At 41.1% G+C, this 16,862-nt stretch overlaps 2 protein-coding genes across 9 annotated transcripts in view; one reads left to right on the top strand and one right to left on the bottom strand.

Annotated features, from left to right (window-relative positions):
• Positions 1–9,172, bottom strand: part of Ccdc122 (coiled-coil domain containing 122) — a 64,885-nt gene extending 55,713 nt beyond the window's left edge. For 2 of the 4 annotated variants that reach the window (XM_021182396.2, XM_021182397.2), the window contains exon 1: positions 8,973–9,172. The gene's annotated coding sequence lies outside the window, so the exon portion shown is untranslated. Of the gene's footprint in view, positions 1–8,609; positions 8,751–8,972 lie in introns of those variants that run through there. The other 2 variants (XM_029469201.1, XM_029469202.1) reach the window with 2 other exon arrangements.
• Position 9,173: 1 nt separating this feature from the next.
• Positions 9,174–16,862, top strand: part of Lacc1 (laccase domain containing 1) — a 12,185-nt gene continuing 4,496 nt past the window's right edge. For 2 of the 5 annotated variants that reach the window (XM_029469197.1, XM_029469198.1), the window contains exons 1-6: positions 9,174–9,447; positions 10,566–11,178; positions 11,790–11,968; positions 12,617–12,782; positions 14,987–15,212; positions 15,507–15,667. In XM_029469197.1, the coding sequence (XP_029325057.1) occupies positions 10,617–11,178; positions 11,790–11,968; positions 12,617–12,782; positions 14,987–15,212; positions 15,507–15,666 (1,293 nt within the window). In that variant the 5' untranslated portion in view covers positions 9,174–9,447; positions 10,566–10,616 and the 3' untranslated portion in view covers position 15,667. Of the gene's footprint in view, positions 9,448–9,989; positions 10,142–10,565; positions 11,179–11,789; positions 11,969–12,616; positions 12,783–14,986; positions 15,213–15,506; positions 15,668–16,862 lie in introns of all 5 variants that reach the window. The other 3 variants (XM_021182395.2, XM_029469199.1, XM_029469200.1) reach the window with 3 other exon arrangements.

Here is a 16,862-nt window from a genome sequence, read left to right as displayed (position 1 = left end):
AAAGAGAGGCCCATTGGTCTTGCAAACTTTATATGCCTCAGTACAGGGGAATGCCAGGGCCAAGAAGTGGGAGTGGGTGGGTAGGGGAGTGGGGGAGAGGGCATGGGGGACTTTTGGGATAGCAATGGAAATGTAAATGAAGAAAATACCTAATAAAAAATAAAAAAGAAATTAAAAAAGAAGGATAAGAGGAGACAACACCTCAAAAGAACAGATAGACAGCAAGAGATCAATGAAACAGAAACAAATAACCACCACAACAAAATGACAGTCAATGAACAAAAAGTTAGCTCTTTTAGAAAATATGTAAAACTGAAAAACCCTTAGCCAAATAAACTAAACAACACAGATCAAAGGTCCAAATTAGAGATGACATTACAACGGACACTGAGGAAACCTAGAGAATCATAAGGATATACTTAAAAAAAAACTAGATGATTTTCTTGATATATACTTTGATTTTACACCAAAGTTAAATCAAGAAGCATTTTAAGCAGATCCATATCCCCTATAGAAGTAGAAGTAGTAATTAAAAGCCTTTCAACCCAAAACAAAACAACCCAAAAAAATGGATTCAGCTCAGAATTCTACTAGTACTTCAAAGAATTAATATTGGTACTTCTCCTCGGAGTATTTCACAAAATAAAAACTGAAGGAACACTTCCTAATTTTATGAGACCACTATTACCCTGATAACTGACCACACAAAGAACTAACAAAAAAAAGAAAATTACAGACCAATAGATCTTCTAAACATAGATGCAAAAATTCTAAGTAAAATACTTGCCAATTGAATTCAAGAATACTTTAAAAAATTATCCACCATGATTATGTAGGGTTCATCACAATAATGCAGGGACAGTTCAGCATACAAAAATCTATAAACATAACCTACCACATAAACAAACTGAAAGACAAAACCCACACAATCATCTCATTAGGTGCAGAAAAGGTCTTTGGGAGGAAAAAAATCTAACATCCTTTCATGATAAAAGTCCTAGGGAGAGACAAGGGGTACAAGTGACATGCCTCAAAGATAATTTACAGAAAGCCCACAGCCAACATTAACCTAATTGAAGAGAAAATCAAAGCATTTCCAGTAAAATCAAGAACAAGGAAAGAATGCCCACTCTCTCCCTACTTGCTCAGCACTTGAAGCCTTAACTAGAACAGAAGACTTAACTCGACAATTGAAGGAGATCTAGGTGTTACAAATAGGAAAGGGAGAAGTATCTTGATTTGCGGAAGACAAAGTTTTATACAGAAAAGATCCTAAAAATTCCACAAGGAAATCTCTAAGACTCATAAAAATGTTCAGCAAAGTAGTAGGAAACAAAAATAACACAAATAAATCAGAAGCTTTCCTATATACAAATGACAAATATATTGAGAAAGACATCAGGGAAGCAGCACTTTTTACAGTAGCCTCAAAAAAATGGTTTATTGCTATAAAGAGACACCACGAACACAGTAACTCTTGTAAAGGAAAATATTTAATTGGGGGCTGGCTTACAGCTCAGAGGATCAGTTCATTATCATCATGGTAGGAAACATGGCAGCATACAGGCAGACATGATGACATGATGTTGAAGAGGTAGCTGGGAACTCTTTTTTTTCTTTTTTATTGGATATTTTCTTTATTTACATTTCAAATGTTAACCCCTTCCCTGGTTTCCCCCCCTCCTAGAAACCCTCTATCCTATCCTCCCTCCCCCTGCTTCTATGAGGGTGTTCACCCACCCACACTCCCACCTCCCTGCCCTCAATTTCCCTTCACTGGGGCATCAATCCAGCCTTCATAGGACCAAGGATCTCTGCTTCCACCGATGCATGACAAGGCCATCCCCTGCTACTGCTACATATGCAGCTGGAGCCATGGGTACTCCTTTGTTGATGGCTTACTCCCAGGGAGCTCTGGGGGAATCTGGTTGGTTGATATTGTTGTTCTTCCTATGGGGTTGCAAACCGTTCAACTCCTCTATTGGGGACCCTGCACTCAGTCCAATGGTTGCCTGCAAGAATCTACCTCTGTATTTGTAAGGCTCTGGCAGGGCCTCTCAGGAGACAGCCATAGCCAGGCATGGTGGCGCACGCCTTTAATCCCAGCACTCGGGAGGCAGAGGCAGGCAGATTTCTGAGTTCGAGGCCAGCCTGGTCTACAAAGTGAGTTCCAGGACAGCCAGGGCTATACAGAGAAACCCTGTCTCGAAAAACCAAAAAAACAAAAACAAAAACAGGAGACAGCCATATCAAGCTCCTTTGAGCATGCACTTCTTAGCATCTGCAATAGTGTTTGGTAATTGTATATGGGATGAATCCCCCAGGTGGAACAGTCTCTGGATGGCTTTTTCTTCAGTCTCTGCTCTACACTTTATCTCCATATTTGCTCTTGTGAGTATTTTGTTCTCCTTCTAAGAAGGACTAAATCACCCACACTTTGGTCTTCCTTCTTCATGAGCTTCATGTGATCTGTGAATTGTATCTTGGTTATTTGGATTTTTGGGCTAATATCCACTTATCATCAGTGAGTGCATACCATGTGTGTTCTTTTGCGATTGGGTTACCTTACTCGGGATGATATTTTCTAGTTCTATCCACTTGTCTAAGAATTTCATGAATTCACTGTTTTTAATAGCTGAGTAGTACTCCATTGTGTAAATGTACCATATTTTCTGTATCCATTCCTCTGTTGAAGGACATCTGGGTTCTTTCCAGCTTCTGGCTATTATAAATAAGGCTGCTATGAACATAGTGGAGCATGTGTCCTTATTATATGTTGGAGCATCTTCTGGGTATATGCCCAGGAGTGGCATATCTGGGTCCTTAGGTAGCACTGTGTCCAATTTTCTGAGGAACCGCCCAACTGATTTCCAGAGTGGTTTACCAAGGTAGCTGAAAGTTCTACATCTGGATCCATAGGAGGCAGGAAGAAAGAGTGACACTAGGCCTGGTTTGAGCATTTGAAACCTCAAAGCCCACCCCCCATTGACAGACTTCCTCCAGCAAGGCCACATCTACTCCCAAAAAGCCACACCTCCTAATAGTGCCACTCCCTGTGAGCTTATGGGGGCCATTTTCACTCAAACAACCACACTAAGCAAGTGAAAGACTTGTAGTTTAAGACACTGAAGAGAGAGACTGAAGAAGATGCCAAAAGATAGAAACATTTCCCATGGATTGGTAGGATTAATATTGTAAAGTATCCACCCCACCAAAAATAAAATACAGACTGACCAAAATTCCCACCTAAATTCCAACACAATTCTTCACATCAACTGAAAAAAAATTATTACCTTCTAATGGAGACACAAAAACCCTGGAGAGCTAAATAAAAATCCTGAATAATATAAGGACTTTTGGTTCTATCATCATATCAGATTTTAAGTTGTACCAAAACTCTATAGCAATAAAAACAGCACACCATACCAGAAATGTTGATCAATAGAATTGAAGACCCAAAGATAAAAACATACATCTATGGACACTCCAGTTTTTACAAAGGACCCAAAAATATAAACTGGAGAAAGACAGCATCTTCAACAAATGTTGATCAAACTGGATGGTTGCATGTAGAATAGTTCTAATGCACCCATATTTATCACCTGCACAAAACTCAAATTGACCAAGGACCTCAACATAAGACCTTAAATATCTGCGAGAAGAGAAAGTAGGTTTGAACTCATCAGCACAGGAAAGACTCTCTGAGCTGAACTGACAGTACGGGCAGTTGGAACAACAACTACTGCATGGAACCTCACAAAGATGAGAGGCTTCTCTAGGCCAAAGACACCATCATGCTGGCAAATGATGGCCATGTGCCAGGCCATGGAATGAAAACAGATTTTACCAGCCATATGTCTGATTGTGGGATAACATCTAAAATAGATAAATAAAAATAACTGAACATTAAGAAAACAGATAACCCAATTAAAAATGAGGTTAGGAACTAATCAGAAACTTCTCAAATGATAAAAGAGTTAAGAAACACTTAAACAAATGTTCAATATCCTTAGCCATCAGGAAAATGTAAATTAAAGCTACTTTGAGATTTCATCTTATACAAGTCAGAATGGCCAAGATCAATAAAGCAAAGCTCATGCTGGGAGGATGTGGGGCAAGGGGAACACTTATTCGGTGTTTGTGGGAATGCAAACTTGTACTGCCACTATGGAAATCAGTGTGGCTTTCTCAGGAAGCTGGAGATTAATCTGCTTCAATATCCAGCTACAGCACACTTGGACATATGCCCAAAGGACTCTAAATCTTACTACACAAACACTTGCTCATCCATGTTCACTGCTGCTCTAGTCATAACAGCTAGAAAATGCAAACAGCCTAGAAGCCCATCAAATAATGAATGGATAGTGAAAATGTGGGATAGTTACACAATGGGATATTAATAAGTTACTTTAAAAAGCAGAAAAACAAAATTAAGAAAATTGCAGGTCAATGGATGGAGCTAAAACAAAGCAAAACAAAACAAACAACAAAAGTTCATCTTGACTAAGGTAACCCCTCCACACCCCCAAAAAGCCAAATACTGTTTGTATGTTTTCTATTATATGTGGATGTTAGATTTAGCTTTTAAGCCTTCAATATGTGTGCTAAAATTAGTATAACCACAGAGGTTAATTACTAAGTAAAGGGACTGGGGGAGGGGGGAGTTATCCCAAGGAAGGAGAAATAGAATTTATTACTAAGGACAGATGTAAAGGGGAGACTGGAGTAGGAGGAGAGGTATGGAAGAGATGGGTAACTGATGGACTATGGGGAGGGCCAACTAACACTAAAGGCCACTTGAGGGTTAATATGGAAACACTACTAAAGAAACTTACTATTTTAGGAATGTATATATTATGTGATATGTATATGTATTATACATATACATGTAATATGTATATGCTTTATATACATACTAAAGAAATATAAATGGAGTCTTCAAATAATAAGCGAGAGAATGCCCCAACTAGGTATCTTACCGAGTGAAACTTCTAATGCCATCAATTAGTTGAGTCACTGGCCAAAGGAACCCAAACATGTCAAGCTATTGCATAAATCACTGGTTGGTTTCTACAAGCTGATGGTAAGACCCTATTGGTGCAGACAACACTTTTATACCTCAGCAAACAGAGAAAAGTCAAGTTGGTGCTTAACTAAAGGCTTCCCCTCTACTGACTAGTACTAGTTCCTGGTACTAGAAGGTAATCTGCATTCTACCAGAGAACAAAGGTAATCAAAACCCAGCATGAACTGTGCAACCTACAATGGTGACCTGCCTATGTGATATGCTGCTGTAATAGTGACAAAGATGTGGCAGTAACCAATCATTCTGTGAGGTAGAATTTATGCCTGACATAGCTAAAGTGGCCAAGAACCTAAGATTGGATAGGCCAAGGATCTAGGGGAAAGCCAGATACTACTGTTCACCTGAAGGAACATAGCAATAAAATTACTTCTAAAAATGGTCTGCCATACCTATAGATCTGTACTTAGCTATTACCAAAGAGGCTGCTTCTTGAAGTAAATGGGGTCTAACGCAGGGACCCACAACTAGACAATGTGCAGAGCAAGAAATATTGGAACTCTCATTCCTACATGGGATGTCTTGATCATACTCTTCCCTCAATGCTCAGGGATCTATAGGGAAGAAGGGGCAGAGATTGCCAGCCAGAGGGCATGAATGACACCTAAGAAACAATGCCTTTCAGACTCAACAGGAATGATGCACATGTGAACTCACAAAGACTCTGACAGAATGCACAAGGCCTGCACAACTTCAAGCCAGCTGGGGGCTCAGCTCTGAGAAGGAAACGTTGACATGGGATTCCATGTCTCACCAAGAACTATCTCAAAGTGGTACCTGCTTGCAAAGGAAAAATTAGTCTTCCTCAATGGAGTCTCACTGGGCATTTAAACCATACATCAGGACAGGTCCCATGACCAGCACTAGATGCCAACATAAAACAAACTCAGTGTTACTTTGGTCTCCTATAGTTTTGTTTGGGACTCCCCCCCCCCTTATTGGCCTTTGGTTTTCAATTTTGAGTTTTTGTGAGGTGTGTGTGTGTGTGCTTGTTTTTTAAAGAGAGAAAGAAGGGATCCGGGATTGAAGTTGGGTGGGAGGGGAGGATCTAGGAGGAGTTAGGAAAGGGGGAAAGTATGATCAGAATATATTATATGAAATTTTTTTTCAATAAGAAATGATAGGAGAACAAAAACCTTTCAAATGATACAAGGTCGGTCGTGGCAACACTTCATTTACTATTTTTGTCTCTATAATTGATGAAGATCAAATTTCTGTTAAGTCATCCAGTTTGTGGTCATTTGTTTTGGCAGTCCCAGCAAACTTAGCAGGGGCTATTAACATGGAAATTGGTATAGGTTACATGGCCTATTCTGAAAAGACACAAAAACTTTCATTCAAATGGCTTAAAAATAACTGTTTAGGCCAGTGAGGTGGCGCAGTAAAGATGCCTGAAGCTAACCCTGATAGCCTGAATTCAATCGCTGAGATTCACACAGTGGAGATGAGAACTGACTCAAGGAAGATGTCACCTGACCTCCACATGCATGAGCTTGCTTTCTGTCTCTGTCTCTGTTTCTGTCTCTGTCTGTCTGTCTGTCTGTCTGTCTGTCTCTCTCTCTCTCTCTCTCTCTCACACACACACACACACACACAAATACTCACAAAATAAAGGTTATACACATTTTAAAAAATTGATCATAGCTTTCAAAATTTCTACCATCTCATAAGATTTACAATATAGTATGATATATAGCAATTTCCCAAGAGTTTTCCTCAATAATAAAGTCCCTTAAATACTGCCTCTAAGACATACCTTCAAATAATTAAAATACAGAGGTAGTCTTAGCCTATCTACACTTGGCTTCTAACCACCTCCCTTTTCCTACTCCGTTTGTGAGTCCTGGGTGGTTAGTTCCCACAGTACGCCTAATGAGCATGGTTAGAAAACTGCTCTCAGGTGTGTTGTCCTGGTTTGGTTCTACCAGTTGAACTATACAACCATATCATAAATTATATGTTTGCTATCAAACCTGTTCATGCCAGCTATACTTGATACTATGCTCTTATAACTTAAGTAAATATGATGCAAGCCAATTATATGGTATAGAAATAAAGTTTTTGCTTCTCCGTAGTCTGTTTAATGATTTCTAAAGACACAGTAAAGGGCGTGAGATAACTATCAAAGATGCTAAAGAGTAAGCTTGCATTCTCATGGCTTTAAAGGTGCCTTTAAACTATTTTCCTCTTAAAGAAACAGAATATTGGGGACTCTTTTATGTTTAGAGATAGAGATGTGTGCTTTATGCAAGAGATGCAATACAGGAAAATAAGTTGATCATGTACAAAAAGGCTCTGGGATTTCTCAGTTGATTGACACATGAGCATCAGCTAGATTAAAATAAGTTTACGATACTACGCTACATTTGTTGACAACATTCTGGCTTAGTTTTGTCTTCTTTTTAAAAGCTTTACATAGACCAAACCTCCATAACCTGTAAGAACTTTCATTGCTATAAAATGTGTGATTCAGGGTCTAGCCAAACTTTGCAGTGTACTGTTTGGCCATGAGTTCAGACTGTGTCTATCAGAGGGCTCCTTGTACATGAAAATCCCAAGGAAGCTATTCTTCGAAGTGAGGCAACCAGGCCTCCAGGAAGGTTAAGTTTAAGCTTGAAGGGTATTGAGCAACCGAGAGCAGGTCAGCTCACAAAAGAAATGTGTTCAAAGTACAACAAGCAGCAAATGTAAAGAATTGTAGATGGCCTACGATAGAACAGCCTTTACTTGCATGGCTTGAGGAGTTTGCTGTTTGTTTTTTTCTTCCAAAATGAATTATGCATGTGAATCATCTGCGAGATGAAAATAAAAAAGCAGAACAAAACAAGCCCAGGCCTGACTCCCATAGACTCTGAGTCAATCTGCAGCCGGGGTGTGGGGTACCCACTCTACTATTAAGTTCTACTTGTTCCCATGTGCAATCAGGATTGAGAGGCTCTGGAGGAGCCTGGAAAAGGGGAGAGAGTGTTAAGAAATGCAGTCCAGACAGACCAGATGCTGAAGGAAATGGTATGTAAATACATTATCACAACTTCCCTAACAACTTCGCTATTTTGCTATTTTGAAAGTTTTGTTACTGCCAGAGCTGTTGCATGAATGAATCCTGAGCTCTCACCCTTGGACATGAAAACAAGAAAAAAAAAAGCCTCTAAACTTGCTTTGTAAGTTAAAAAATAAAAATAAAAAATCCATTTTCCTTAACTGACAGCAAGTTTATGCCAAGGCATGCATGTCTGATCAGATCTGTGTTATCTATCCCTCAGGGTTCCTGGAAGTGTCCAGTGAGCATACAATGTGTGCCCTCTGAAAGTGATCACATGGCCTGGAGTAGGATCTATGTGGGCTGGTTACCTTGGTCGCTAGTCAAGTTGAGATGGGTGCACACTTAACAAGACTCTTCTACACTCCCAGATTCCCTAGAGCCTTCTCATTCAGGAAACACTTGAGCACTTGGAGGAAGCCCAAGGAAAACGGAGGGCCTCTCCTTCCTCCATTGCCAGTCCTCAGAAAATGCGCTTTCTCTTACCTTCTCATATATTTTGAAGAGTGGTTATTTTTCCATTTACAACAGTACTTGGTTTTCATATTGTTGTTTTTAAATAAATAACATTAAACCCTTGGGGGACAAAGGAGCCTTAATTTTTATCTTATTGCTACTGTAAGAATGAATGCATTCCGTCCTGTGAGGGGACACACTTTTTGGGGGGTGGGGTGGGGGGGGCTTAAGAGAAATCGACGTTGCCAGCACAAGGATGTTGGTCCCAAATGAAAGTACAGCCGAAAGGGGGGGAAAATGAAAACTAACTAGAAACTTAAAAACTAAAGAAAAAGTGAAAAAAAAAAAAAAAAAACAGCCACTCCCCCACAAAAGTCACCGGAGTCCCCTTACTTGAGCCCGGATTGGAGGGCGCTAAGTGACAAGCTGGCCACACTGCTGGGTCAGCAGATCCTTCTGGAGTCGCCACGGCCCGCGGGGAGAGGGGACGCTTCTTCCCTTCCCTTCCGGGCGCCTCACGGGACGCGCTCGCCCGCGGCTCTCCGGGCCTCCGCGCCTCAGCGCCCGGGCCTCAGGCGGCCTCCACCGTGACTGCGGGCGCTGACCCGGAACTGCTGAGCGGCGCGGGAATCCCCCGCAAAGGGCTCGGCCTTGCGTCTCCAGGGCGCCGCCCCGCGGCCGTGGCGGGAACACCCGAACCCGGGCGCACGCCCGCGGGAGCCCGAGGCCGCCCGGAGGCCCGGGGACACGGTGAGGCGGGCGGACCGGCTGGCCGGTGACTTCGGGAGCCGCTGGGGTTCGAGCGCCGAGCCTGCAGCTCACGCCCCAGCTCGCGGCCGCCGAGGAGAGCGCGGGAAGCCGCCCCGCGGTGAGTCCCGGGCGGAGGGGAGGTCGGCGCGGCGACGGGACAGATGGACGCTGTGCAGTCCAGGCTCCTCCGAGGTCGCCTGCACGGCTGGCGGAAAGAATGAACGAAGGCGCCAGTGCCCTGCGGGGCGGGCGGAGGTTGGGGTGGGCGTCGGGGGTGAAGGCTTAGCAATGGTAGGGGTCAGAATTGAGGGGCACAGGGTCGGCAGAGGGGAGCTCCAGCCTGGACGGGGAGGACAGAGAAAGTGCAAGTGGTCAGAAATCGCCCCTGATCCAAGTTGCAGTGCCTTTTGGGATTATCCCAAGTGCGGAGGACTGTAAATCTGGGGAGAAAGCCCAGCCTATAGGCTAGCTTTTACCTTTAAAAAAATGAGTGCGTTTGTTTGTTTGCTTATGGTGACAGACACCTTTACTCTTTCTTTCTTTCTTTCTTTCTTTCTTTCTTTCTTTCTTTCTTTCTTTCTTTCTTATTTATTTATTTATTTATTTATTTATTTATTTATTTATTTATTTATTTATGGTGACATACACCTTTAATCCCAGCACTTGGGAGGCTCAAAGCCAGCCTGGTCTACATAGCTAGTTCCAGGACTGCTGGGGCTGTTAGACAGAGAAGCTCTGCCTCAAACCCCTGTCCCAACCGCAACTCCCAAATAAGGTTGACTGCTGATACTGCTCAACTTAATATCCTAAAGGTGAGACTTCAGTATTTCATGAGATGTGATTTAATCTTATAGACATGATGGGGATAATGACATAACAGATAGATGCTATAATTAAATAACAGATTACATGCTATAATTAAAAAAACTTGATTTCAGACCACAAGTAATTTTGTACTTCAAATCTACTATAAAGAAAACAAAGCATAATTTCTATTCTATAAAAATGTACCCAGCTGTTCACAAAATAAAAGATGACTCTGCCCTTAATTGTCAGGATGAATGGTGCACTGGCTTTTCTGCTCTGCACGCTACATTTATTTTGGTTACTTTTTGTATTGATGCAATTTACTTCCTATTTTTATTTTTATTTTTTTTTTTTTTGTCCACCACAAATTTCGGTTGTATCTATAAGAAGATCGAATTTATTGTTATTTGTGATCACTTTTCTTTACAGCTGCTATGGCATAAAAAGTCTTTGGGGCAAAAAAGAGTGCCTGTTTGAAGAATGGCAGAAGCAGTCTTGATTGATCTCTCTGGTTTACAGTTGGATGCACAGAAAAACTGCCATGAGACCTTACTGGAGACACTGGACGGTATTCACTACCACCACACTCCCAAGGCCAAGTTCCTTTGCATAATATGTTGCAGAAATGCCAGCAAGGAAAAGGATGGGGAGTATGGCCTCTGTGTATTGGAAGCAGGAAATGGCTTATCACGTCTCGAGGGAAAATATGAGACTGTTAGCCATCCCAGCCTGGCTGCCTCTTTGTATACAATTAAACAGAAAATTGATGAAGAAAACCTGAGTTGCATTAAGGTGATTGTCCCCGAGCACAGGAAACTGTTAATGAAGGCTTACGTTGGCCAACTCTTCACCGAGGTGTATGAGTTTGAGTTTGAAGATTTACAGTTAGCTTGGAGGGATGGCCTTTTGAAACCATCCACTGGAATAAACGTGACCACAACTCATGAACTAGAAGACATCCAGCGTGAAATAGAAACATACTTGAGAAGCCTGCCAGCGCTGAAAGGGGACCTAACTATTGTCACGTCTCCTCTGATCCCAGGTACCTTCCACGCTGTCCTCTGTATTGCAGTGAAAACCCAAACTTTCTTCAGAAGTTCCTCACTTCCCTTTTTCTTCTCTCTGTTGACTCTTGTGAACTGTTCATGTTTCGCAACATGGGGGGTTTAGGACATGTGGGTCAGCTGCATCAAGGGATGACTTCATCAGAGCTGCTCCTAAAAAACAAATCTGCACTATGCAAATTCAGCTCTAAGGCAAATCTCCCAACACTCCTAAAAAAAGTTCTTTTTTTCTGACCTGGAAAATCTTTTACGTAGACATGCTGAAACCCCAACTCTCTGGGCATTTTAATAGAAGAATAAACTTTCAAATAATCCTCTTTGGATACGTAGGATTAATTGTGAGCTGTATGTTACTTCTACCAGATGAAATGAAAGTACCTTGGGAAGAGCAGCAGTCCCACGGGGAGGTAAAACACACAGTACTGTGTGACATCACCTGGAGGTACAAAGAGCAGCCTGAATTAGAAACAAGATCAATTATTGCAGGCTGGGGTGACCAGGAAGGCCTGATGGAGAGGCTGTCTTTTGTATGCTGTTGTTTAGCCTTTTGTAGAACATCCTTTGACTCACTCCCACTTTTCCTCAACAGACATCTTCCTGCATGGATTTACCACACGGACAGGGGGCATATCTTCTGTACCCACTCTCAGCTCCCTCAATCTTTTCAGTAGTTCCAAAAGGAGAGATCCCAAAGTCGTTGTTCAAGAAAATGTTCGTAGGTTGGCAAATGCTGCAGGATTTAACGCAGAGAAATTTTACCGAATAAAGGTAGATTTTTGGTCTTATTCTCAGTATATTTATATAACCCTTAAGTTATTTAACTTTTGTTTCTGGTGCTTCGTCTAACATTTTACGATGATGCTGAAATTACCTTCTCTCTATATGTGTGTGCTCACATACATGTGTGTCTGTGTTTCATCTAGACCGCCTCAATTCTAGAAGTATAGTTAACTTTTGAGAGAGTATAAAACCCCTATGACCCTTTCAATATAGAAGAAAGGTCCCTGAGTGATCAGGGAAAAGTTTGGAGCCTCACTTCTTAAGTGACAAGCAGGGAGGACTAGGGCCTAAGAGAGGAGAAATCTGTTAAATAAGAACTCTAGATAGAACTGAGTCTAATAAAAGGGGGAAATCCCTCACTTGGTACTTTCACATTTCTGCAAAGAAAGTGAAACTTGCCTTTTGGGAGAAGTACTCAGAGTGAAGATGTGCTTATCTCTGATGGGGGATGGTCAAGACTTCTGAGTCTACTTCCCTAGGAACCACATCTGCAGATGTGGTTATATTTGTCATTTTATCACTTATGGAAGCGAATGATCATACCCTGACTACCTCATTTTGTGACCAGTTCTTGTAGAAAAGCTCACATGTAAGATGTTTCGTTTTCCAGACATTTTGCTCTGTGTTTCGTGTTAGACTGATCACGCCAGTGAAGTGTGGGTTATGGGGAAGAAGGAGCCTGAATCTTATGATGGGATCGTCACAAATCAGAGAGGAGTCACAATCACTGCTCTTGGCGCCGACTGTATACCCATCGTCTTCGCAGATCCTGTGAAAAAGGCGTGTGGGGTTGCTCACTCCGGTAGGTGTGTTAATCACTTAAGGTTTTCTGAATTTGCAATACAGGGTGGTTTTCTCATCGGCATAGATGTAAATTGCATTGCTTTGTGGTAGGATGAGGCCTGCATAATCTTACTACAGAAACAGATATAAGGAATATACAATTCGAATTAGACGGATCAGACTAGAATTCCCTAAGTAGGTGGTATCTTGTGATATTCAACAATCTATAGGTTTAAGATTGTCAATATTTCTAAGCAAAGCTATAGAATTAACATTTAGGGCAAGACAATCCTGAAGTACAAACTAAATTATCTTTAGTCCTTGCAGTTTTTAATGTGCATAATAACCATAGTTATTGTAATAACCAAAGAGCAACTCTTCGAGCGTTTCAAGATACTCTGGGCACCAGGGAATAGGGAATGTTCAGGATGTTATAGAAAGGAGTTCACAGAGGCAAAACAGCATGGGTAAAAGCAGTCAGAGGAAAACAAAACAAAACCAAGAACGTTTACATGCTTGTCTATATCCATGAATGGAAAAATAGAATAGAGAGCCCACGTGTTTCAGATAACTTCACTGCGGGTGAAAGCTTTTCAACAAAGATGCCAAACCAGTTATTCAATGAGGAAAGAATGGTCCGTTCCAGCAGTGGAGCGGGGAGAAGCAGACATCCACGTGCAAGAGAAGGATCTGGCCCTTACCAGACTACTATTTATTTAAAAATTAGGTCAGAATGGACAAGGACTTAAGTTGTAAGAGGCAAAATTATAAAACCAACATTGTAAGTATTTGTGTCTTTGGATTAGGTAATAGAGTTTTTAGGTCTCCAAAGCAGGAAAAAAAAAAAAAAAAAAAAAACCAAGATCATCCCCCCCCCAAAAGCATCAAAGGAGTCCAGAGGCAGAAATTTTTTTGCAAAATCCAACACCTGAATTATAGTAAAACAACAGCTGGATTTTACGTGGGTAAAGGCGTTGGGGTGTAACTCCACTGGTATGGTGCTCACTTGGCAAGCATGACAGGGTCTGTTCCGTATCTTGCATCAACAAACTGGGTGTGGTGGCACAAACGTATAATCCCAGCACTCAGGAGTTTGAGGCAGGAAGGTTAGAAGTTAAGGAGTAGAATTTTTCCTTTTCCTTTTTAAAATGATTTGCAAATGGCTAAGAAGCATAATAAAAGTTAATCAACACCATTCATAATTAAAGAAATGCTAATCAAAACCACCATCTCATCATTCATCCATTAGTGTGGTCTAGCAGACAAAACACCTCTCAGGTGGTGAGTGTGACGGAAGTGGAGAGTCACTCTAGACAGACCTTCTGGGTACAGTAACACTTCAGTCTCAGCTCTTGGGGGGCAGAGGCAAGCAGATCTCTGAGTTTGATGTACAGAGTGGATTCTGGCTACATAGTGAGACCCTGCCTCAAAAACAACAACAAAAACTGTCGATTCCTTAGCAAGTTCAAAATAGAATTGCCATTGGAGCTAGCAATTCTAATTCTGGGTCTGTGTCCAAGAGAACTCATGTCTGTGTGTACAGCACCCTGACTTATACGGCATGCAAAGAAGAAACAACTTGAATGCCCAGTGACAAATGAGTAAGTAGCAAACTGTGATGTGTTATATGGGATACAATGTTTTACCTTAAAAGGACAGTACATTCTGACACACGCTGCGACACAGATGAACCTTCTGGTGTTCATACTTGGTGCAATAAGGCAGTCGCAGAAAGACAAATTCAATATGGTACCCCTCCCATCATCAAATTCATAAACAACAAACACAACATTTATAGGAAGGGAGAAATGATTTTGTTTGTGAATATAGTTTCAAATTTGCAAGATGAAAGAATTCTCGAAATTGAACACTGCAAATATGAATTCTGAGTTGCACACTTGAAGTAGTTTAAATGTCACATTTCATGTGTTTCCTTACCCTAGAAAGAAAGGGAGAGGACTAAAAGGACATCATTCCAATGGAGGCTAAACATCAATACCACTTTCAAAAGAAACTCCCTTTAACCGTCCATTCTGTAAGGTGCTCTGTGTGGCTCATCTAATGGTAAAGTCAGTACTGTAATGTGGTCATTAGTTTTGTGGCTCATCTATTATACCTGGACTTTGAACACATAAGCCACAGCTGTTAATTTTTCACTGAGACATGAAAGCAGTTGAAGTTCTACATTTTTAACTTCCCTTGTCTTTTCTTCCCATTTACCAGGCTGGAAAGGTACATTGTTGGGTGTGGCTATGGCTACTGTGAATGCTATGATAGCAGAATATGGCTGTGATGTGGAAGACATTATGGTTGTTCTGGGACCTTCAGTGGGATCTTGCTGCTTCACTCTTCCCAAAGAGTCAGCAGTCTCTTTTCACAGTCTTCATCCTTCATGTGTGAGACAGTTTGACTCAGCGAGACCCTACGTTGACATCCGAAAAGCCACCAGGTGCGTTGGATTTCAATGTGGTGCTGAAAGTTTGACTACTGCGTATTGTTTCTGAGGTGAAAATGACTGCAAGGAACAGTAAGTAACTTCCCACACAATCCAGGTAGCAAATATTTAAGAAGCTGACATGCACACATGGAAAAAACCATTTTAATTGTTAATAGTGAATAGCTATTCCTGTTGTTCTGAGCTCTTTCTGGGAATGTGGCCACACAAGTACAAATACCTTTTTCATGTGCTTTCACCAGCTGTAAAATAAACTCTTGCTGTCTTTTGAAAAATCTTCCTTCTAAGGATTCTTCTAGAAAGAGGAGGAATTCTTCCACAGAACATTCAAGACCAGAAGGAAGATCTTGACCTCTGCACGTCCTGCCATCCTGAGAAGTTTTTCTCCCATGTCCGAGATGGCCTTAACTTCGGTACACAGATTGGCTTCATATCCCTTAGAGAATGAGGTACAGAACAGAGTCTCTGTTGTAGTGTCTCCCTCTGCAGTCGCCATAGCTCCTCCCACTCACCTCCCCTTCTCCTTTTTTCAGACTCTCTCTGCCTTCACTGAAAAAGGAGTTTAGTAACATTCCTTCCTCCCTATAAGAGTATCAAGTCTTCATTTTATTTACTGATTGATTGATTGATTGATTGATTGAGTTTTTGAAACGGGGTTTCTCTGTGTAGTTGTGGCTGTTCTGGAACTCTGCTCAGTAGACCATGCTGGCCTCAAACTCAGAGATTCACCTGCCTCTGCCTCTGGAGTGCTGGGACTAAAGGTGTGTGCCACAACACCCAGCTCAAATTTTAATTTTTAAGTGGAAAAATAGCATAGAAAAGTTCATTTTCAGCAACCTTCTCCATGGTGAGTAATGTTCATTTCTTTTTCTAGTACATAAAGAATAATTAGGCAGGTTTATGTTAAAGGCATAAGGTAATTTACTTTTTAAAAATTCGTCTATAAATAAGCCTTTGCCTCTGCTCTAACTTGAGCTATGCATGTTCTAGTATGACATCTTTATACCTTTCATTATTTTTTTATTTTCTGAAAAAAAAAATGGACTAATACTGTAGAAATGGCGATCCTACCAAAAGCAATCTACAGATTAGATGAAATCCCCATCAAAATTCTAACACAATTCTTCAAAGATCTTGAAAGGACAATGTTCAGCTTCATGTGGAAACACACACACACACACACATGCCAAAACAGGAATGCTTAGCCAATCCTGAATAATAAAGAACACTGGAAGTGTCACCATTCTGGATTTCAAGTTGTACTACAAAATTATAGTAATAGAAACCACATGGTCTTGGCATAAAAACAGACACCTTGATCAGTGGAATCAAATTGAAGACCCAGGCATACACCTACACGATTATGGACATCTGATATTTGAAAAGAGGCCAGAAATACACCCTGGGGGGGGGGACCAAAATCTTCAACAAAGGGTACTGGTCAAACTGGGATAGGTGCATGTTGAAGGATCAAAATATATCCATACTTATCACCCCACACAAAGCTTTACTGCAAATGGATCAAATACTTCAACATAAAATCAGGTACATTGGTAAAAGAGAAAGGGGGATAGCTTTTTTTTTTTTTTTTTTTTTTTTTTTTTTTTTTTTTTTTTTTTTTTTTTTTTTTTTTTTTTTTTTTTT

Source organism: Mus caroli, chromosome 14 (genome assembly GCF_900094665.2).
Source record: "Mus caroli chromosome 14, CAROLI_EIJ_v1.1, whole genome shotgun sequence".
In the NCBI taxonomy this organism is placed as follows: domain Eukaryota; kingdom Metazoa; phylum Chordata; class Mammalia; order Rodentia; family Muridae; genus Mus; species Mus caroli.
Note: the sequence above shows the minus strand (reverse complement) of the source record. Positions and strands in the feature narration are given on the sequence as shown.